This window comes from Schistocerca serialis, chromosome 1, assembly GCF_023864345.2.
Source record: "Schistocerca serialis cubense isolate TAMUIC-IGC-003099 chromosome 1, iqSchSeri2.2, whole genome shotgun sequence".
NCBI classification, from domain to species: Eukaryota; Metazoa; Arthropoda; class Insecta; order Orthoptera; family Acrididae; genus Schistocerca; species Schistocerca serialis.
Window position 1 is genome coordinate 140,427,669 of NC_064638.1, and position 23,089 is coordinate 140,450,757.

At 39.7% G+C, this 23,089-nt stretch overlaps 1 protein-coding gene across 1 annotated transcript in view; it reads right to left on the minus strand.

Annotated features, from left to right (window-relative positions):
- The window catches only part of LOC126464350 (transcription elongation regulator 1), a 260,399-nt gene that overhangs the window by 111,075 nt on the left and 126,235 nt on the right, over nucleotides 1-23,089 (minus strand). The window contains exon 12 of the mRNA XM_050096228.1: nucleotides 5,631-5,839. Within this exon, the coding sequence (XP_049952185.1) occupies nucleotides 5,631-5,839 (209 nt within the window). The remainder of the gene's footprint in view (nucleotides 1-5,630; nucleotides 5,840-23,089) is intronic.

The window sequence follows — 23,089 nt, forward strand, 5'->3', positions numbered from 1 at the left end:
GAAGGGACAGGATGATAGGACATCTGCTAAGACATGAGGGAATGACTTCCATGGTACTAGAGGGAGCTGTAGAGGGCAAAAACTGCAGAGGAAGACAGAGATTGGAATACGTCAAGCAAATAATTGAGGACGTTGGTTGCAAGTGCTGAATAGTCTCACAAACATATAAAATATTTTCAAATTTCTGAATACCGAGATAACAAGAGCATAGTATTTTTAAAGAAAATGCTTCTGAGCAAAAACAAGTCCGAAAACAGGGATAAAACAAACCTGAAGTAACTGTTTCAGTAAACATTTTTACCAAAGTGATGAACAATCTAGAGAGATACCAGGTATAAAAGGTGTTGGAAGCACATGGAGAAAGCAATGAGAAAGAAAATGGTTTATTTTAGACTCCGTATGAAATTTATTAACATTTTAAAACCATGTATCTAGAAATTAAAGTAGCACAGAGAGTTAATTTCACCCTAAATGGAAAAACTTGTTCCACATTCTTACAGTACCAAGTCTCAAGCAAAATATTATAAGACACTCAATTTGATGTAAACATTGCCACAGTATCAATGGACTTAGTGACAATTACTCTTATTACTAACCAGGATGAAGCCCAACGATATCTATGGAAACACTACACTGTACATCATATTAAAATTAACATAAGAAAATACTGTAGAAGGAAGATTAGTCAAACAACTTATGTTATATCTGATGACATGAAACATCTTCATATAGTTCATAAGATGCAAGAAACTGTGTCTTAATTTAAAAAAGAAACACAATGAAATGCTAATAACGTTCACTAATTTAGTGATGGCTGTGCAGGCTAGTAAAAAAGTAAATTTAATCTTATAAACTCATGTCCTCATCATGACGATTTTAATATCAGTGCCGAGTGGTAATTTTTCGCAACTAGCCACAGAAGAAAACAAATGTGATGGCATAGGGAGGACATCTAAAAAAGGTTAGCATAAAAGGAAATTTTACAAAGGCCCCTAGGAAACCAATCATTATCTGCATCAGATTTGTATCAGTTTTGTACCATTATCTCCAAAAGATAAGTTTTATTTTATTTCTGAAGAGTTTGTACATCAGATACATTCTGACCCTGCATTACTTAAAATTACTAGTGGAACCTGAAGTTCCCGGAACTTTGAGCCATTAGATAGTTTACGGAACTTGGAAGCAAGTCAGATCAGTAAAGATACGGACCAAACACTGTAACATAATTTAAGGAAGAACTGGCATCTTTTCAGAAAGGATAATATGTGTTTCCTTCAAGATATGTATCTTGTAAATACTCCAATCTGTGGTAATCTGACTTAATTATTGAACATAAAACAACATGTTATTGTACAATTTATGCAACCCTCAGAACCTATACCATCATTTCATTGGCCCAAATGAAAGGATATTTTACCAGTTCCCATTCCTCATGTGCTACCTGTTATTAAAAATTCCACGACATCAACTAAAAGAACCAATTTTCAGGTGTGTAAATTCTTTATTCAGAAAAAATGTTACTTTACAAATTACATCTACTATATGTAGTGCTGGAATAAAAAGAAGAAAAAAGCCTAAGCTATATACATGTTTTTAAATACTATTGGTTTGGCCTGTTTCTTTTATAACTTTAAACATAAATTTCAGCTGGTCAAAACTATTATTCACGACCCTTGAAATTTCAGTCGTTTATTACACATCCAAGAATTATTATTTGTTACAAAAACAAAAGAAATAAAGGAACAAAAATTCCATTAATTTTATTTCCTTGTGATAGCCCATGTTTGAGAGGGTTTTTTTGGGGTGGGGGTGGAGGGGTAGGGTGGGGGTGGGGGGAGGGGGGGCGGCAAGGCAGGAGTTCTATCTTTCCCTCTATGCGATATACCAGGTGATCAAAAAGTCAGTATAAATCTGAAAAGTGAATAAATCACGGAATAATGTAGATAGAGAAGTACAAATTGACACATGTGCTTGGAATGACATGGTGTTTTATTAGAACCAAAAAAATACAAAAGTTCATAAAATGTCCGACAGATGGCGCTTTATCTGATCATAATAGCGATAATTAGCATAACAAAGTAAGACAAAGCAAAGATGATGATCTTTACAGGAAATGCTCAATATGTCCACTATCATTCCTCAACAATAGCTGTAGTCGAGGAATAATGTTGAGAACAGCACTGTAAAGCATGTCTGGAGTCATGGTGAGGCATTGGCGTCGGATGTTGTCTTTCAGCATCCCTAGAGATGTCGGTCGATCACAATACACTTGCGACTTCAGGTAACCCCAAAGCCAATAATTGCACGGACTGAGGTCTGGGGACCTGGGAGGCCAAGCATGACGAAAGTGGCGGCTGAGCACACGATCATCACCAAACGACACGTGCAAGAGATCTTTCACGCGTCTAGCAATATGCGGTGGTTCTAATAAAACCCCACGTCATTCCAACCATGTGTGTCAATTTTTACCCCTCTATCTACATTATTCTGTGGTTTATTAAGATTTCAAATTTATACTGGCTTTTTGATCACCCGGTACAACGCAATAGCAAACGATGTTTTTTGTAGAAGAAAATGTAAGTATATATTCAAAATATAAGTATACATTTTCTTCTCTCTTTATGATTTAATTGAAAAGATATGACATTTGTTCTACAATCCTTATACTACTGAGCACACCTGGCAAAGTGAGGTTGTGAGCCATCCACCCCTCCAATGAGCACTATTCCACTCCCCAATCCTGCTCACACTGTGTCATCACAGCCCTGCTGCATCCTTCGTTTGGTTAGCAGTAATCAAGAGGAGCAACAACTCTCCTACTACGGGCAGCGTATCTTCAACTATTTCCTCAACACGTAGGATGTTGCACCTTCGCTTGCTTGCCAACTCCGAAGAAGCACATTTGTCTTGATAGGCCTCTTGCACCTTGTGTTCCGCTCAGATTTACTCTGTTTCATATCGTGTTATTACTCAGTTGTCATTTGGTTATTACTGTGTCTATTATTCTGGTTTTGATTCAGGTTATTATTGTGGACTCATGCGATTCTCAAAAATGTCAAAGATAATTAATACTGTAAACTATGCTTTCTATGAGGAGTAGGATAGTAAGTTTTTTTTCTCTCCTTTTTCTCCTCCACCCCCCCTCTTTTTCACAATTCTCATGAAAAACTCTCAAGACAAACACTGTGCTTTAGTTGTTAAGTTTAAAAAAGAAGAAGAAGGGCAATACAAGAGTTGCCTGAACCATAATGTCTTAAATAAAAGGGGTTAACTGCATCATATGAGGTATACTTAATATTACCAAAAGGTCAGCGACAGTACTTGTGAGAGAAAGTGCAATATAAACATCAAAAGCATTGGTTACAACAATAATATAAAACTGCTGTTATGTAACGTAATACTACAAAAAGTTGAATTCTTGATCAACATAGCATAAACAATTTAATTGTGAACTGTTTGTATTATTCTCTGTGTGTGGATGAGGGGGTACTTATCAAACCGATATTAGTCGACTAAAAACTTAATAATGGGATACTTACCAGTACATAAGGAGTTACTCACTTTAGTTCCATTGTTCAGAACAATAGGTTTGGATATTTTTAATGCAGTTGAGAAGTGTGTTGATCAAACAGTTTTAAATGCCAAGCAATTTGTACCAATAGTACACTAGCTATGGTTGGTAGCAAAAATGGCTTCATTAGTCAACTAAGAAAAAAGTGAATGAATTGTTTAACTTTTCCTTGCATTATTAATCACAAAGCACTATATGGAACAAGTGTCAGGATGCTGTCCGCAATGAAAGATGTTATGAAAATTATGAATATAATACAGGCAGAAATATATCAGTATCTAATCAAGAATTTAAACAATTTCTGGAAGACATTGAATAACTAACTTCATTATCAGAATAAACACTGTACCTGGTATGTTTATGGATATTGATGGATTCCTGTGTAAGTTAACTATACAATGAAAATTTGTGTCATTTCCAAAGTTGCTGTCAATTGAAAGAAAAATACACGGAAGGAAAATTTTCCAACATTTCCTTTCATTATTAATGGAAATCTCCAATGAGCTTCTTAGTTGTTTTAAAGATTTGAAATTTATAAGAGCCAGATATCATTTTCTTAAATAAGCCAATGAAAATTGGTCTTGGAAGAGATCTTCAACAAGTGTCAGTTCACAAACTGATACATTAACGCTATCCAGAATAGAAAGATATCCAGTAATTTTTGAATTCATGCTATGAGATAGTTACAAAAAACTCGCAGACTTTGCTCTTAAAATTAAAATCTCTCTTCAGATCAACACCCATTTGTGAAAGTACATTTTCTTCAATTAATTACAAGGTTGGTTTGAAACATTTTTGGAATCACCAAGAGAGGTCAGCGCTAGCACAACGATTTGTTCATGTGATCTTCATTGGAGTGTTGCCTGTAAACACATGCCACGTCAATGTTCTTGGAAGAGAGCTGTGGCGGTGACAAGACTGTTGTTCTCGCGTAGTGATTTGCGAAGATGGAAAACAAAATCGAGATTCAAGCAGTCATTAAGTACTTTGTAAAGAAAGGTATGAAAGCAAAGAACTGTCATGCCAATTTCTGGATTACACACAAATTTGGTCAGGAGAGCTTAGATGATCTGTGCAGTGGTCAGCCAAGGTGTGTCACTACTCCAGAAATCACAGCAAATGTGCATAGAATGGCCATGGAGGACCGCCAATTGAAAGTGTGTGAAATTCCTCACGCTTGCCAGATGTCACCTGAAAGGGTGTATCAATTTTTGACTGAAGAAGTGCCATCACCATGGCAAAATTACACTAACTAAGGTATGAATTGTGGCCACACCTGGCTTATTCACCTGATATGGCTTCCCAAAACTGAAAATTTTTCTTGGTGGACGAAGATTCACTTCAAAGGAAGAGTTGATAGCCGGAGTTGACAACTATTTTGCAGGCCTTAAGGAACTCTTTTTTTCAAGATGGAATCAAGGCACAGGAACATCGCTGGATCAAGTGCATTAACTTACGAGGAGGCTACAAATAAAGAAGTTTCAGTGATTTAAGTACTTTTTTCTACTCAGTTCTGAGAACTTTTCAAACCACCCTCAAGTTATCTGCTCAGCATGATGTTGTGACCACTGGGTCACTGAAAAGGACATTCCGTAGTATTATACTGACAATGAAAAATTTTATTACGTGCCCGTACAGTCCGCAACAGTAATAATAATTCTCTCACTATGTGAGAATCACAGCAAGTGTGCGAGTATAGGATTTGGGAATGAGGACATGCTGAGGTATGAATCGGTCCAGGAGGCATACATGGACAGCTAAAGCAGTTAAGGACACTGCCCATGATAAGCGGGAAATTGAATACTGAGCCCCAATCTGGTTCAAATTTCTAATTGATTTGTGAAGACATCTCTTCAAATCAATTTAGTTCCACAATGGTTCTTATTCAACTCTGTTCCAGTTACTGTTTGTTTCTCAAACCTGCCTTTTCTCTACATCGTCACACAATTTGTAACAAACTTTCCTTGGATGATGCAAACAAATTACACCAACCTGAAATCTGTGAAGATTACTTTTAGAATCCAAGTGATTTAACCATTACCGTGAAACAATTACTCACTTGCCATGCAGATTGGCTTCTTCCATAAGCTTGCGAAACTCATCCTTGCGTTCCTTCATTTTGTTGCGCTTTTCGCGGCGTTCTTCTTCTGCTCGTTCCTTCACATATTTTTCAAACACTTGTTTCCTTTCTTTTGATGTCAACAATAGGTAGCGTGGGTCAAAAACTATCTTGTGTAGTTCCTTTTCCCACGTGCTGAAGGCAGAAACCTATTCATAAACAGAACAGAAAATTAATCAATTTTTTAAAATATTAAATATAATTCTATTGCACACATTTTAAAATGCATTATTTTATCCATAACATTACAATGCATTTTGTTATTTTCAAGAAACAGAGGTATCAAGTTTCACAAAATTTGTCTAACCATGCCTGCAATTTAGTACTGCTGAAGGCCTGACTACATCATTAGAAATAATGCATGACAGAAAATCAATAAATAAAACATAATATTAAAAATTTGTAGGTTTTTATATTGATGAGAATTTTAACTGGAAGTTACACAAAACAGATCATCTTCGATGTCTAGAATCTGGAACTTTTGCATTAGTTATATCAGATTTAGTAGATGAAAATATCAGAAAGTTGACTTAATTTTCCTTCTTTCATTCATTCAGTAATGTTCTATGGAATCATATTCTAGAGTAACTCGTTATTGACGAAATAAGTGTTTGTTGCATTGAAGTATGTAGTAATGATAAGAATGGTTTCAACTATGTGAGTCAAGTCTGTGGGTACCAGAGGTTGCCCACATCTGCTCTAAGCAGATGGACATTCTGCTAACGGCCTCACAGCATAATCACTATTCTATGAAGTTTGTCAATAATTAACCAGTCTGGAAACAGCAACATTAACAAATATAATGCTAAAAGAAGAAATGATTTCCACTATCCGTAACTTGAGATCAGTATGGCACAGAGGTACAGGAATATAAGAGAGAATGAAATTAAATTATAAAGCACTGTATATATAGTAGTAATAACAATCATAAAGTATATTATGAAATCATGTATACCAGGGGCGGGCAGGAATCCTGCACGTGTGCGGTGCACTTGCACGCGTGCAGTGAACAGGTGTTCTGCGTGCACACAGGGGCAAGCTGGCCACCTGCTTATCTCCCCTCCCCACCACACCGTCTGTCCGCTCCTTTCTGTGTAATGCGTTTTGTTTCCTAGCTTGCTTTATTCAATGAAGGAATAAGATTAGTGGGAGTGCTTGAAAGAAATCATGGTTTGAAAGAGTACATATTACTTACGATACGTTTTATTTAATTATCACAGGTGGAGTTTACAATATGTTTAATATCTGGAACAAAATTTCTACATACAGGCAAACGCAAACAGTTACATAAACTTTCATCACTGATGTTTGCTCTTAACAGAGACTTATTAATTTAGCAAATGACTTTCCATCTCTCGCTATATTAAGCGCAATCTTATAGCTTGCACGTACCGCTGGGTTATCATTGTTGTCGTCCTGAAAAATTGAAAACAGTGCTCCATAAAATGTTAAATCAGTTAGATGAGAGACATGATGAAAGAAAGTCACAGCTCTCTCGTGAAAACAGCATCTAGTATCGTCAGATCGCTCTTCTTAAGCTCAGTCAATTTCCCCATCCGCTCAGAATCCGACAATAAATTGTACTCACCCTTGTGAAATTTATTATAACGGCCTTCAATACTAAACTTCCGCTGACCAGCGAGAATACTGCCACATATTAAACATTTCGAATTTTCACGTTTTTGCACAAAGAAAAAATGGTTCTCCCATTACTTTTTAAAAGACAGCAAATCTCCACTTCTCCGTTTCCTTGTTTCACTCTGCATTTTCCGGTTCTTGAAAGGCAATGTTCACTACGTAGTGGTCGCTTCACATCAACGTCTGCAGCTTAGCCCGGCACTACACTGCCGCAACCTGCCAGCTGTCGCCACTGCCCCGGCCAACAATTGCACGTGAGCAGCACACGTGCAGCGCTGTGCGCTCATGAGCCACGTGCAACGTTTACCCACCCCTGATGTATACAGTCAGCATGTTGCCACGTTTTTGCAGAGAAGGAGTACTACAACTGCAAAGTTGAACACTTCACAATATGACAAGAGTTCACAAGTATGACCCATGGAACATACAACTAATTAACTAATAAAGCTAGCACTATCTTGAAAGGTATTCTTGTTTAGAAAGAAATAAGATCTGTATCAGTGCAATGTTACTGCACGTGAGAAGTTTACAGTGCAATGTTACCGCACGTGAGAAGTTTACAATAAAGCCATTGGTGGAATAAAAAATAACAGGAAGGGGAAAGGTAACAACTTACTGTAGAAGTAAGGTGGTGAGAGTCACCAATGTGTGCATAAACAAGTTTGAGGATTTTGCAAAATTTCAGGCGAGTCCTCCTTCAGAGCTAATAGAAAACACATATGAACAACTGCACAGCTACACTGTCAACTGGGACAGTGTAACCATGCACATGCATGCATATTCTATTAGCTCTGAACAAGTATTCATCCGAAAACTGATGTTGATCTCAGTCTGGTTTAAGTGCCTACTGACAGCTCATTTAACCCTTTTAGTGCCAGACGTTTCTCAAAAGATCATGTTAAAAGAGCCATGCGATTTTACAGTAAAATGCAGACCTCTGCCATACTTGCAATAAAATCTAAACTAATGCATAAAGGAATGTAATTTTTTTTTAATTTTTAGGGAATGCTGCTGGCTACAGTAATATGTGCAATACACATTGTCAAAGAACATATTTTCAGAGAAAAAAATTATTTTCATGATGGGGTTTATCGTAAAAATTAAAACTTTGATTTCAGTTTACTCTGAGACCCATCAAATGATGTTATACTCAAAAATTTCAGGTATATATAGAATCTCTGTAGTTTCCTTAACAAAAACACCATAAAGGAATACAATTTTTTTTATTTCATTAAGGAAAAAATCAAAAAGAACATAACATTACAAAAAAAATTGTTTTGCTCTGAACGTGTTCTCAGTTCTTCAGTCATAAATCACTGACAAATGTGAGGTTGCAGTTATGACAACTACTTGCACACATGCTGACCAACACATGAAGGATGCAGTCTTTTCTTGCAACAAACACATACTGTTCGTGAACGCCACTTCTTATCGTTCGTAGAACAAACACTACAGTAGCGTTCCTTTCTCCCTGGAAGAGTCTCTACACCATATACTGTTGGAGCAGGTACATTTATATCTATTGCACTTGTGGTTGCAGTCCTTGCCTGAAACCACCGTTTAGAAAGTTTGCAAATGATTATGCTGTTAAACTTCAGCCGTGTCAGTGGTTTGTCACTGGGGTTTAGGCTTTCCTTATACAAAACATATGCATTCAGCAACATCCTGGCAATTATGCTGAACACTACCTTCTTCCACATCTTGACTGTCCTCCTCTCATCTAAATAGCAGTATGCCATCATATCAGATGAGTCAATGCCACCCATATACTTATTATATTCAAAAATAACATCTGGTTTCTTGACCGACTGTCTATTGCGAATTGTCTTTTCTGATGATGTAGCAGAGGATGATGCACAAGGAGGACTGGATTTCTCTGTGATTTCTTCTGTCTGAAGCCACAGAGAAGTATAAAAGATTTCTTGAAAAACTTTAGCTGACCTACAGCATAATTCGACAGAAGACCACGTGGCAGGAATTTTCTGTTTCTTCTAATTGTTCCCTTTAGATAAGTGCCAACTGAACACAGCTTTTCTGCCAGAGGAATAGATGTAAAAAAGTTATCGCAAAACACATGGTAACCTTTTTGCATGTAGCTCCCAAGAGCTAGTAGTTTCATGACGACTACATATCCCAGGCCATTCTCTTTTATTTCGTTTTTGTCATCATCACTTTTTGCACCATGGTATGCATAAAATCCTAGGCAGTAATTTACGACTGAATCACACAGCATCCAAAATTTGACTCCCCATCTGTGATGATGTTTATTGGGAAGGTACTGGATTAGCTGTGAGTGCGCCTTTGTCCCAACAAGACTTTCATCGACATAATCGTAAAAAGCTGCAGCGAGAAGAACAAATTGAAAAAATCAATTGGTGTGGCGTTTGCTGGTATATGTTTAGGGCCTGGTACTTCTGCATACACAAAGCTTGAAGGAAGTGGATTATCCGATGCCTCATCCATTATTTCAACAAAAGTATTTGCACTGCGATTTAGTTGTGTTTGGTCGTCGTCGTCATTTGCTGACGCACAATTGTCACTTGAAGAAGAAAACGACGAGTCCTCTTCTCCACCTGACATCTCATAATCTGATTCACTTTCTTCAAATCCTGCAAATTCATCTTCACTTCCACTACTTATCATATTATTGTCTAAATCACTTGTATCGAACCGCAACTTCTCACTTGACGACGCCATGCTGCCGCGAAATAGTCGGTAAATAAACACCACCAGAGAAGTTTATTTTACTCGAAATATCGCACTGACAATCGAAAAGAAGATTGATATGCTGTGCCTTCGACCTTCCTTCTGCGTCTTGGCTAGGAAATACTAACAACTTTGCCTTCAAGCGCGGAAAAAATGAATGAGAAGGGCATCACGATCAAATCGTTACTGGCATTTTTCGCCGAAAATCTGGATCACGATCAGATCGTATTTGGCACTAAAAGGGTTAATGTTTACCATACATAAACGTGACTAGCCTGTGGGAATAGCTCTCACTGGGCTACACCAACTAGTTCAAATGAAAATAAGTCTAAATCTCATGGTCTAATTACTACCCATACTAGGGCCGTTAGTATATACTGATATTTTTTCCAAAAATTATCGACATATATGGGCGACAGCTTTCCCCCCCCCCCCTCCCCCCCCCCCCCCCCAAATATATCGATACCAAAACAGCAATATCGAGTGCTGATATTTTTATTTTATATTATACTTTTTTCACAATTTTCACAAAATATTTGAAGTTGTTCTTTTGAAATTGTATTAGGACATCATTTTACTTTCACCATGTGAAGGAGTCTTACTACTTTTTGAGCTTTCATCACATCCGATATTTTTCTCTGCGTGAACCAAGTATATGTGGAACAAAAGAAGAACTTCGACGGCATGGTGGGCGCGGCAGGGGTGTGTGGGTGTGTGTGTGTGTGTGTGTGTGTGTGTGTGTGTGTGTGTGTGTGTGTGTGTGTGTGTGTGTGTGTCGAATAACAAGATTTCCAATCAATGTGAGGAAACAGCACACCACTTGCATTAAAAAATAATTTTTAATGCACCTAGTGTGCTATTTCTTGCCATTGACATTCTTCAAAAACAGTTTCTGAAAATTATGAACAAATACCTAAATGACAAGATTGGTCATTGGGGTGGGTGGAGATGTGTGAAGGTAAATGCTGACTTAATTGGCGCTTCCAACAGAAACTGCAATGTTTAGCTTAGGTCGCAGATGTTTGCAGAAGTGTGGGGGGGTAAAGGGAAGTCAATATGAAATGTTGTGGACAAGTCCAATATGACAAAACCAAATGATGGATCCAACAGATACTTTTTATTGTGTCACTTACAAGCAGTTACCATTGTTAGGAAACTGGTTATTGCCAAGCTTGAGTGGGCATTGTTTTCCTTTCAATTCTTGCTGTAAAGGGGATAGGCAGGCTGTTTAATTTACAGAACATCTAATAATTAATCAGTACTTAAATATACAGCTCTAAAACCAACAGTATATTTACAATGTGTAACCGATATTTTTACAGGAAGGTACGTCAATATTTTTGCCGATATACCAAGAGACCATAATGATACTTTTTAAACACTGATGTATCGTATTCTCGATATTTTTAAAAATATGAAAAGTTCTAACACATGTATGTGAAAAATAAACATTTAAAGTGACCCAACTTGCTGATAAATTGCTCAATATGGTAAACGAATGACAGACGAGCTGAATCTTCTACAAGAGTTTTTGTCACATGAATGACTGTAAATGATTTCTCATGCCAAGAAAACATGAAAAACACAATTTTTACTGTCATTTTTTCAACCTCAGACTCTTTTGCAGCTTCTTCCTCCTCTTCTTCTTCTTCTTTTCTTCTTCTTCTTCATCCTTTATCTTTTTCATAATAAATTTCATTCACCCTATTTTTTGAGACCCACTGTTGAATGTAGAAACTCCTTTCAACAAAAATACAAACGAAGATGACTAATCAAAAGATGGCGCAGCATTTTCGTTTTTGAAAAATTATAAGGGAGTCCTACATCCCACTGGACCTTAAGTGGGCTGTTTTTTGCAAAGTAGTTAAACTGAAAATGTTCGTGATGAAATCATCTGCTAAAGTTGCTAGTTATTTATTGACTGAAGTCTTTGCATGACCAGGTTTCACACACTCAGCCTTATCATCAGGTGAATTTGAAAGTTTAAATAAAACAATATTTCTAAACTAAAAACAAGCCAACAGTATTAGAACAAATGTTAATTGGTGTCACTTAAATGCACCCCAATGAATATACCTATAAATACTAGGACTATGTCTCCATGTCAAAACTAACTTACAAGACAGCACATCTTCCATGTATGGCGCATCAGACTGAATACTCAACTGTGGCTGCTAAGTGCTATACCACATACTGCACTCCCCTGACTTAAGCTCTCGTGTGTTCAACTCAATTTCTAAACTGAAAGAAACACTTCACGGCATTTGCTTCAGAACTGCTACAAATTCGTCGAGCAATAGACCACGCCGCTCAAATTGTCAACAGAACTGGCACAGCTGAAAGTATCTTTCGACTTCCACATCACTGGCATCTGGTTATACACAATGCTGGTGACTACTCTGAAGGTCACTCGAACTTTGAAACACGTATCTATTTTGTACGAGCTGTAAATAAATAGTTGTCACTATTAAAGTTCCAACCCTTATACAAGTTTACTTTCAGAAACCAAAGCAGAAGAAGAGCCAGCATGCCGAATAATTATCTGAGAATATATTCCTATGAAAACTTTAAAACCACCAGTACCATCACTCATTTTCCAGCAGATCTTCCTGGAATGATTGTAACTGACTCATATTTCATCAAGGTAATAGACTGTTGAACTACCCCCTTCTCTTATATTGTGAATCTTTATATGGGATGTAGTTCATGCTGCACCTATGTCACTTCTTTGAACTAAAGACACTCTTCTTTGCCTATCAGGAACCAATGCCTTTTAAAATTCTTTACATTGACAAAGCACTTACCATTGCAGCGTAACTGTAATATGTTTGTGTTGGGCATTCATCATTTACATGGAGCACTTTAAAACATCGTTACTTTTGTGTTAGAGGTTCCTTGCGATTCTGATGCTTTCCAGGCGACAAGAAACCAACTTTTCCTACTGTTCCTACAGCTCTGACACTTTTATTTATGATTCTCTTTACAGTTCTCTAGCCCACACCACATGCTTCTAGAGTATGTTCCGTATCTTCAAATGTTGACAGTAGGAGACCTGCTTTCAAATTCACGTTTGAAAAAGCTATAAATGCAGTAAATAATCCCCCCTTGTCTGCTTGTGAAGCACTTTACATTTAGTGCTGTCAGCTGGCCTTATTTTTAATCGCACTTAAACATTTATGGATACACATTCACACCTATTCCGGGAGAGTTGGCAGGGGGGAGGGTGCAAGGAGACTGACTGTTGACTGAATAATTCGGTTATCACAAAGTACAGCAACAGTGCAGCATGTAGGAGCAAGATTCTCCCTGTCTAGCTGTAATTGTTGGTGGCCGCTCAGAAAGAGAATGAATTTTATTGGCTGCCAGTGGCTAGTGGAGGGGGATGCGCAGAACGGCTGAAAACTGGCCCACCTTCCAATGTGATGCGGACAATAGCTTGTTTATAGTTCAGAGATGAACAGCACATTAATCAGAGCAAACATCAAGGGGGGGGGGGAACAAAAATCTGACCAATAGATGAAGCTGTAAGTGTCAGAATGTGCAGAGTATCAGACACACAGCACACAGTTGTACCTCAGTTTCCATCCCAAGGCACCCAACAGGACTGCCTCGATGATGGATTGTGCATTGTCGGTAAAGCTCTTTTACAAGAAGACTGTGGTCCTGTGGGCTGGTGGAAATGGAAAGAGAGCAGGAGAGGATAGGGTCAGAGGGAAGGGGGTAGGAAATGGACAAAGAGAGGGGGAAGGTGAAAATAGACAGACAGAGGTGGAAGGAAGAGGTGGACCGAGGGGGCAAGGAGGTGGTGTGTTCAATATATGTGTACAACACACACACAGGCAGAGCTGTGGGGAAGAAGACTATCTTATTAATAATGATGATGCTGCTGATGATGATGTTGATAATGATAATGATGATAATAATAATAATAATAGTTTCAATGAATTAGAAATAACAGTGAACTAGTTGCAAAATACAGGTTTCTTCGACTGTTTTAAAACCGTCTTCTTCATAAAATATTGAACCAATTAACAAGATCACAACATTGCGTGTGGAAAAAAGAAATAACACTACATAAGCAAAATTACAGAAAATGTTCACAAAAATTTTTTAGTGAAGTGTAATCATGTAAAATCACATTATCTCTATCCAATGAGGGAGTCACTGACTGTCTAGTAGGTGTCTTCCACTTAATCACCATTTAAAATACATTATACAGTGATCGGCTAGAACATTGTGACCACCCACCCAATAGCTGGAATGTCCACCTTTAGCACAGATAACTTCAGCGACACATCACAGCATGAAAGCAATGAGGCCTTGGTAGGTCACTGGTACCACAATTGCACGCAAAGGTCACTTAATTCCTGTAAATTTTGGGGCGGGGGATGATAAGCTCTGACACCACATTCAATTGCATCTCAGATAGGTTCAATCACGTTCAGATCTAGAGTTGGGGGGGGGGGGGGGGGAGGGAGGGGGGGGAGGGGAGGGGGGGAGCACATCAACTGGAACTTGCTACTGTATTCCTCTACCCACTCCATCACACTCCTAGCCTTACGATATGCTGTATTATCTTGCTGCAAAATGCCACTGAATTTGGAAAACATTATCGTCATGAACGGGTGTACATGGTCTGTAACCAGTGTACAAAAACCTTGTCCATCATGGTACTTTGCACAAGCTGCACTGGAACCACGGATGCCCATGTGAATGTTCCCCAGAGTATAATGCAGCCGCTACCAGCTTGTCTCTGTACCGCAGTACAAGAGTGAAGCAGCAGTTCCCTCGGAAGACGATGGATTCATACCCTCCCATCAGCACGATGAAAAAGGTATCAGTATTCACCAGACCATACAATGCTCGGCCACTGTGCTAACATCCATGGCTGACAGTCACATGCCCATTTCAGTCGCAGTTGCCAATATTGTGGTGTTAACATTGGCACATGCATGGGCCGTTGTTTGCAGATACCCACTGTTAGTAGTTTTCTGTGCACTCTTGTGTTCAGGCACACTTGTACTCTGCCCAGCATTAAACTCTGATGTTAGTTCTGCCACAGTTTACTGCCTGTCCTCTTTTACCAGTCTGCCCAGCCTACAATGTCCTATATCTGTACTGGAGAGTGGGGATGGCTGCCCAACCCTACGACATCTGGTTGTGGTTTCACCACACGTTGAAGACACTCCCCGTAGCACTCCTCGAACACCTGACAAGTTGTGCAGTTTCCAAAATTCTTGTGCCGAGCCTCTGAGCCATCACAATCTGCTCTCGATCAAATTCATCAGTAGTAGCTGTCTACTGTAGGACTTAATCTTAAAACTTGTTAAATCATCACATATTTGAAGCTGGATACAACAACATACAGTATGCCACTGATGTTTCAAACTTATTTTAAATACAAAATGTGGCATCGGATCCATAGAGCGTAAATATGTACTGTTCAGAGCTAGTGACTTGCTGTTTAGCTGAAGAGTAGAGGCACTAGCCTGAAGTCAGCTCTGGCAGGTGGCACTCCTGCGCTTCCTATATGCATATAGCTGCAATGAGAAGCCCGTGTGACTTCACTAATACCTATTATTAACAGAATTAAAACATTAACTAAATATTTGAAAAGGACAGTAGAAGGGGTTAAAAAGTGTGTCATTAAAGTAATATGGCTTATCAAGAGCCCATATGCTCAGGTAGACAGATCATCCTCTTAAACGCGTAAACTGCACGAGAAGCAATTGTGCATACACAACCATAACAAGCAAGAGTACCAAAGGAAACATGCTTCAAGAAAAACTGTCACTGTATAACAGGCTCAATGCTAGTCTTATTCAGTTGTCTTCCATCATGCTGCACTACTGTAACAGGATACACTGGAAAGATAAATATTACAAGACAAATGCAAATTTGGAAAAGATAAGGGGGAGGGAAGTAGGGAGGTGGAACATTACTTGTAAAGCATCATGCTAAAGGGAGTGGTGGTACTGACAAAGCTTTGTAGAGCAATCAATCTGATATACAAAGAACATCCATTGGGAAAGAAAGGTAGTAATGTACAGAATTCAACCTTTGCAAAAAATTTATTCATTGCTACTCATACTCCGAAGGACTTTGAGGATACCGTAATCTTACACAAAGAAGTAAAAGGGTGTAGATTAGGTTTATGGGAAGAGCCTGAAAATTTCAAATACTTAGAGAAAAAGACGGCTAAATTTTCAATGTTCCGCCTCAACTTGCAATTAGCGATTTCTTGAAATGCTTTAAGCCTGAACTTCTGGCTGAACAGCCAAGTATACCGCTCGGTGCAAAAACAGACGTTGCTCCGTTATTTCAGTGTTCAACTAATGCAGTGCTCTTAATGGTCGTGTACCCTTACACATTCATATTCCTATGATATTTCTTTTTAACAATTCTAATTACCTCACCTTACTCAGCTTTATACTTACCAACAATTACTTCACTTTTGAGGGGCAGACATACAAACAGACCAGGGGCATGGCCTTGGAAACTAGGATGACTCCTTCCTATGACAACCTTTTAATGGGTCACTTTGAGGGAGTTTTTCTGGGATCCATAATCGTTCAGCTTTTGGTTCAGTTTAGACATACTGACAACTTTGTCGTATGGACTTATGGTAAGGCTGACCTGGGAATATTTTTGGAATTTCTAAACACACTCTCCCAATAAAATTTCATAGGGTCCTATTCCGAGTTCTGTGCCACTTTCCTTGATGTTGACCTCATCCTCACTGAGGGGCAGCTACACACTTCTGTTCACATTAAACCTACCAACAAATGACAGTACTTACATTTTGAGAGTTACCACGCTTTACATGTCAAATGTTTCATCCTACAAAGCATTGGCATTAGAAGCAAATGTATTTGTTCAGATGCAAACTCTCTAGAGCAATACACCTCAATTCTCACCTCAGTCTTCACTGGATGTAATTAATTACTCCACCATCCTAGTTCAAAAAGCAACTTTCCTGGGCCATCACATCCAATTTTGGTACTACTGATACCTCCAAAAACAGCTTAGGAGTACATCTCATCACTCAGTATTATCCTGGTCTTCAATATATTAACCGATTAAGGCCCAGCATCCTACTTGTAGGACCATTCCTTTCCACTGTTGAACAAGCAACAATGAACACTGCACAATTTGTCTGCATTCACTGTTGCCTCCAAACTTTCAGCTACAACTACAGTCTATTTGGAGACCAAGTTTCTTAGTTTGTGTTTATATGTCTTTACATCAACATTAGTGAATTTTTTCCTGTGCACATGATCTGCTTTCTCTTTTGCCAGAAGTCTTATGAGAAAGATAAGTAAATTAGATTACTTAGCAACGTATTTGAATGTTGAAAGTCTATTAATACCAGCTGTATAAAATACCTGATGGAAACTAATAATCTCATACTAAAAAAAAAAAAAAAAAAAAAAAAAAAAAAAAAAAAAAAAAAAAAAAAAAAAAAAAATATTGAATTGAAAATAGTGTGCTATAAATAGGGCACTGGGCTGTTACAAGTGTGAGTCAAATGAAAACCTTAAATATTTTTTAAAATATTATTTATTGTGCAGAAGTGGTACAAAGCTCTATCACTTTTCAACATAATCTCCCCCACACTCAAAGCAAGTCCTCCAATGCTTACAAAGTGCATAAATTCCTTTCGAAAAAAATTCTTTTGGTCTTCCGCGCAACCACTCGTGCACTGCGTGACGTACTTCTTCATCAGAACGGAACGTCTTTCCTCCCATTGCATCTTTGAACGGTCCAAACATATGGAAATCACTTGGGGCAAGGTCTTGTGAGTATGGTGAATGAGGAAGACACTGAAAATGCAGGTCTGTGATTGTAGCAACTGTTGTACGGGCAGTGTGGAGCCTTGCATTGTTATGTCGAAAAAGGACACCTGCTGACAGCAATCCATGTCGCTTTGATTTGATTGCAGGCTGCAGATGACTTTTTCAGGAGAACTGTGTATGATACACTGGTGACAATGGTCCCTCTAGGCCTGTAATGCTCCAAAATGACAGCTTTTCGTCCCAAAAGAGTGTCAGCATAACCTTCCCTGCTGATGGTTCTGTTTGAAACTTTTTTGGTTTTGGTGATGAGGAATGGCGCCATTCCTTGATCGCTCTCTTCATTTCCAGTTGGTGGTAGTAAACCCAGGTTTCGTCCCCAGTATCGATTCTTGCAAGGAAGCCATCACCTTCTCGTTCAAAGCGCCAAGTATTTCTTCACAAGCATCAACACGTCGTTCTCTCATTTCAGGATGATGATGGTGATGATGATGATGATGATGAGTTGGGTTGAGGGGGCACTCAACATCACTGTCATCAGTGCCCTGACAAAAAATCAACAGGAAATCTCATTGGGGAGGAAGAGGGGGGGGGGGGCCGAAGGATGTCCCCACATGCAGAGCATTTTATAACGTACTAAAGTCTGCCGCCCTTCCCCACCAGTTTAGGAATTAGGCCTGATAGTTCACAAAATTTCACCACTTTGTTAACACTGGTATCAGTATCTGCGAGGACTGTGGGCAAATGTCCAGCAAGACCAAGGGCTGCCTTATCATCAGTATACAAGACACACGTAGCCACAATATGCTGAACTGAAAGCGGCACGCCACAAACTTCACAGAAAGGTGGATCCTCCCCCCAGAGGAGGGAGCTATGTGTGAAAGGGCAATGCCTAATGCACAGTCTGGTAAGCAAAACCTCCTTCCAGCAGCGAGGCTGACACGAAGTCCGCCAAGCTTTTGTGGTTGGTTTGAGTGACCGCAGTTTGTTGTCTGACACCTGCAACCATTCAGTCTCCCACTGACGCATGATGCATCTGTCAGAAAATGAGATAATGGCATGCAACGGGATGGGACATTGATGGACAGCACCATCCCAACATGCTTCCTTGGCAGCTTTACCAGCCATGCCGTTACCCTGTATCCCAACATGGCCAGGTACCCAGCAAAAGATCACCTTCATGCCACGGTATTGGAGCTGCTGTAAGCAGTCATGGATGAGCTGAATCAGCGGGTCTACTGGATACATTTGGTGAAGTGCTTGCAGTGCACTAAGAGTGTCGGAACAGACAAGAAAACTCTTACGGTGATGTCTGCCCTCTCCAGTGCCATTAGAATGCCATATGACTCAGCATCGTAATTTGTAAATTGTTCTGGAAGAAGCATTTTAGAAACCTTATCAGGGAAAACCACAGAACAACTGAGAGCATTCCCCTGCTGGGATCCATCTGTATAAATAACGATAAAACGATGGTACATACTTAAAATAGTCGAAAACAAAGTTGTAAAAACCATATCTGGAGTACAATTTTTCGGGTACTGTGTCAAGCTTAAAATTACTTTGGGGCTCCGAAGACACCAAGGCGGTAGTGCGTTCCATCCCTGGGTGTGTATTTTCATGCCCGAGAGATCAAGATCCTTGAGGCAGGCCATAGCACGTATACCAAATGGCTGGGTCGCATAGGGTCGATTCCTGAATAGTCGTTCGAAGGCAGGTTGTACTGAACTAAATGCCAAAGACTGAGGCGATGCTGAGATTTTCAGTGCCTGTTCAGCCAAAAGGACACGTCGCCAAATCCAAAGTGATGGTTCACTAGCCTCTGCACACACACTCTGAACTGGGCTGGTCCGAAAGGCTCCAGTCGATATCCGAATGCCTGCATGGTGGACAGCATCTAACACCCGGAGGTAGGAAGGAGGGTCTGATCCATAGACTACGCTTTCATAGTCAAAGCGTGATCGAACAAAGGCCCTGTAAAACTGTAGGAGGCAGGACCTGTCTGCTCCCCATGTTTTTCCGCCAAGGCATTTCAAAATGTTCAACAACCGGAAGCCCTTTGTTCGTAGGTCTTTCAGGTGTGGGAGCCATGTTAATTTTGAGTCAAATAATGAACCCAAAAAGCGCACTGTGTCTTGAAAAAGTAAAATACAGTTCCCCATTGTAAGCTCTGGTTGGTTAAAACTCCGACGAGCACGATTAAAACTGACACACACAATCTTCTCAGGTGAGAACCAAAACCCAGTTGTCTGGGCCCAGGCCAGGTTTCCAGCCTCCTAATGGTCAGTTGTAGCTGCCTCATCGTCGTCGTAAGATCAGAGGAAGAGTAGAAGATTGCAAAGTCATTCACAAACAAAGAGCCTTTGACAGGGCTCCTGATTGCAGAGGAAATGCCATTGATAGCAATGGCAAACAATGTGACACTGAGTGCACTGACCTGGGGCACACCATTCTCCTGAACATAGCAATCAGACATGGCATCGCCAATGCGATAACGAGAACGCCTGTCCTCGAGAAAGGATTGTATCAGAAGTGGCAGGCGTCCACGTAGTTGCCATTCATGAAGTTGGCGAAGGATGTTGTACCGCCAAGTAGTGTCATGTGCTTTCTCGAGGTCAAAAAACACACAAACTAAATTGTTTTGGCGTAAGAAGGACTCCTGTATCGCCGTCTCCAGCAGAATTAAGTTGTCAAGAGTGGAATGGTAGCGCCTGAAACAACACTGGGAGCGGCTCAGGTAGCCTCGGGATTCAAGCAGCCAGACAAGTTCAAATATAGCCTGTTGACTGTGCTGTAACCAATTTGCCCTTTGTATCATCCACCTGCATGGCCTCCTGCTGGTCACTGTCCTAGGTGGCAGACGAATCCACACTGGGAAGTCGTCACTAGAATGTAAATCTGGAGCCACTTCCCACTGAACTGAATCTGCAATAGCTGAGGAACAAAAGCAAAAATCAATAGCTGAAAAAGACCATGTAGCTGTGGAAAAGTGAGTCATCTGACCCGCGTTCAGAAGGTAGATATCCTCAGAATGGACGAGTCGCTCGATCAGCCTACCCTTGGAGCAAGTAGTAGCCGAGCCCCACAGCAAATTGTGGGCATTTGAAGTCCTCCACAAGAAGGAATGGGCACGGAAGTGCCTGGAAGAGATCTGCCATTGTCTCCCCATCCAAAGTGCCATGGGGGGCAGGTACAAAGAACACACTGTAATAGTAAATGGTGAGAAAACTTTCACAGCAATCTGTCATCAAGAAAAATAGCCACTCCACCTTTAGCCCTGCCTACAGCAGTATCATCTTTCCTGTACATGTGGTAGCCTCGTAATGTAGGTGTGTCTGTGACTTTAAAATGCATTTCTTGTCTCATTTCAGGAGTCAGCTGCCGTGGCACCCATCTTGCAAACACTTTGTGAAACTGGACCACACAAGCACAATGACCCATGACTAATCTGTAAACATGTTCCCAGTGTCATTTAGTGTCACTCAGCGGTTTTCCTTCACTATGGCTTCAACTGCTGCAATGTTCTGTGGAGTCACAACTCATTGTGCCTGACCTGGATGAGGAGCATCTTCCACTGAAGTCACACCATTTGCAAACTTCCTACTCCATTGTTAGACTTGCTGCCGTGACAAAGACGCATCACCATACTGAACCTTCATTTGTCAATGAATTTCAATAGGTTTCACACCTTCACTACGCAAAACCGAACAACAGAACACTGTTCTTCCCTGGTGCAAGTTGCAAGTGGGGCAGCCATCTTTATACTGATACTGCGATGGTATCAGTGCATCTGCACTATGCTGCTACCTGCAGGCCATTCTGCACGCTGTTTGTAGCATGCTTACCAACTTACAGGATAACGGCGCGAAATTTTGATTTGTTATTACAAATTTAAGATTTTCATTTGACTCACTCTCGTATTCTGATATGTACTGACAGAAAACATTCAAATAAGCCAAGCATGCTGTAGAATACTCTCTGAAGAGAGAGAGGCAGATATTACTGCATTACCATGTGTTGCCTGTGAACTGACAGATGAGGAGAGTTTCGATGATGATGAAACAGGGTGTCCTAAGATGCAGGATATTCCAGGGACAGTAGAAACCAACGTGCTGGAGGATGACATTCCACGTTATTCTACAGCATCTCCATCTAGACCAAGAAACTGAGTTTAGTCACAACTGCAAAATTATCATTCTAAAAAGAAAGGGAGTGAACTAACAGCAATATGGTCTATGACAAATCCCAATTACAGTTATGGCAATTTAGGTAGTCGGGCACAAACTAACTGTTGAAAATACCGTGAAAGCTCTGAAAGATTATATACCACTGGACATTATTGAGGAGTTGCTTACTTCTGAGTTCTTAACTAGCATTATGGAAGAAACTGAAAACTGTGCAAAACACTGGAAAAACAATCGACAGTATTCTACCTCAGTAGATGAACTGAAAGTTTTTATTGGTTTCTGAATTTTATGTGGATACCACACATTGCCCATCCAGAAAGATTTTTGGTCTGAAGATGATGATCGGATGGTGTCCCTTGTAAGAAGTGCTGTATCATGTAATAAATACCTTGAACTAAAACCAATTTAGACAATTATTTAGACAATAATGAAGCGAATGCTAACAAAAGTGATGGAGGGTTCAAGGTCAGAAATTTGATTGTCACTACGAATAACAACTTCCAATGGTTCATATTATCTGTTTGAACTACCAGATTGGGTTCCATGCAACAGCTACAATAAGACAAAACAGTATCATTCATTGGCCTTTCAAAGCAGATAAAATCTTAGCAGAGAAAGATCGAGGACGTTTTAACTCCCATCTCGACATAACCAACCAAATCACCATGGTACATGGGATGACAACACCTGCATCTCACTGGAAACAAATTTTGACCTAACTGAGCCTACGGTTTCAGTTTCTGGCAACAAATATATGGTCAGTGTAGACCACCAAGACTGGCTTTTGGAGAAATGTGATCACAGTCATGGGAAAAAATGGTATTTGTAAATTTTCAGTAGCACTGTTGACACGGCTGTGGTAAACACACATTTACTCTACAACACTGTATCCCAGGAGGCCAAAAGCATCAAGGATATTCAAAGATACACTGCCACTTCTTATCTGAAAATGGGGCAGAATGCAAGAAGCAGCACTGGCAGACCAGTGCCATTGCCTACCTCTAGGAAGAAAATTCTGGAAACTGTGCGGCTGGATGAGAGAGGTCACATTATTGGAAAAAGAGGAAAGTAGTGAAGA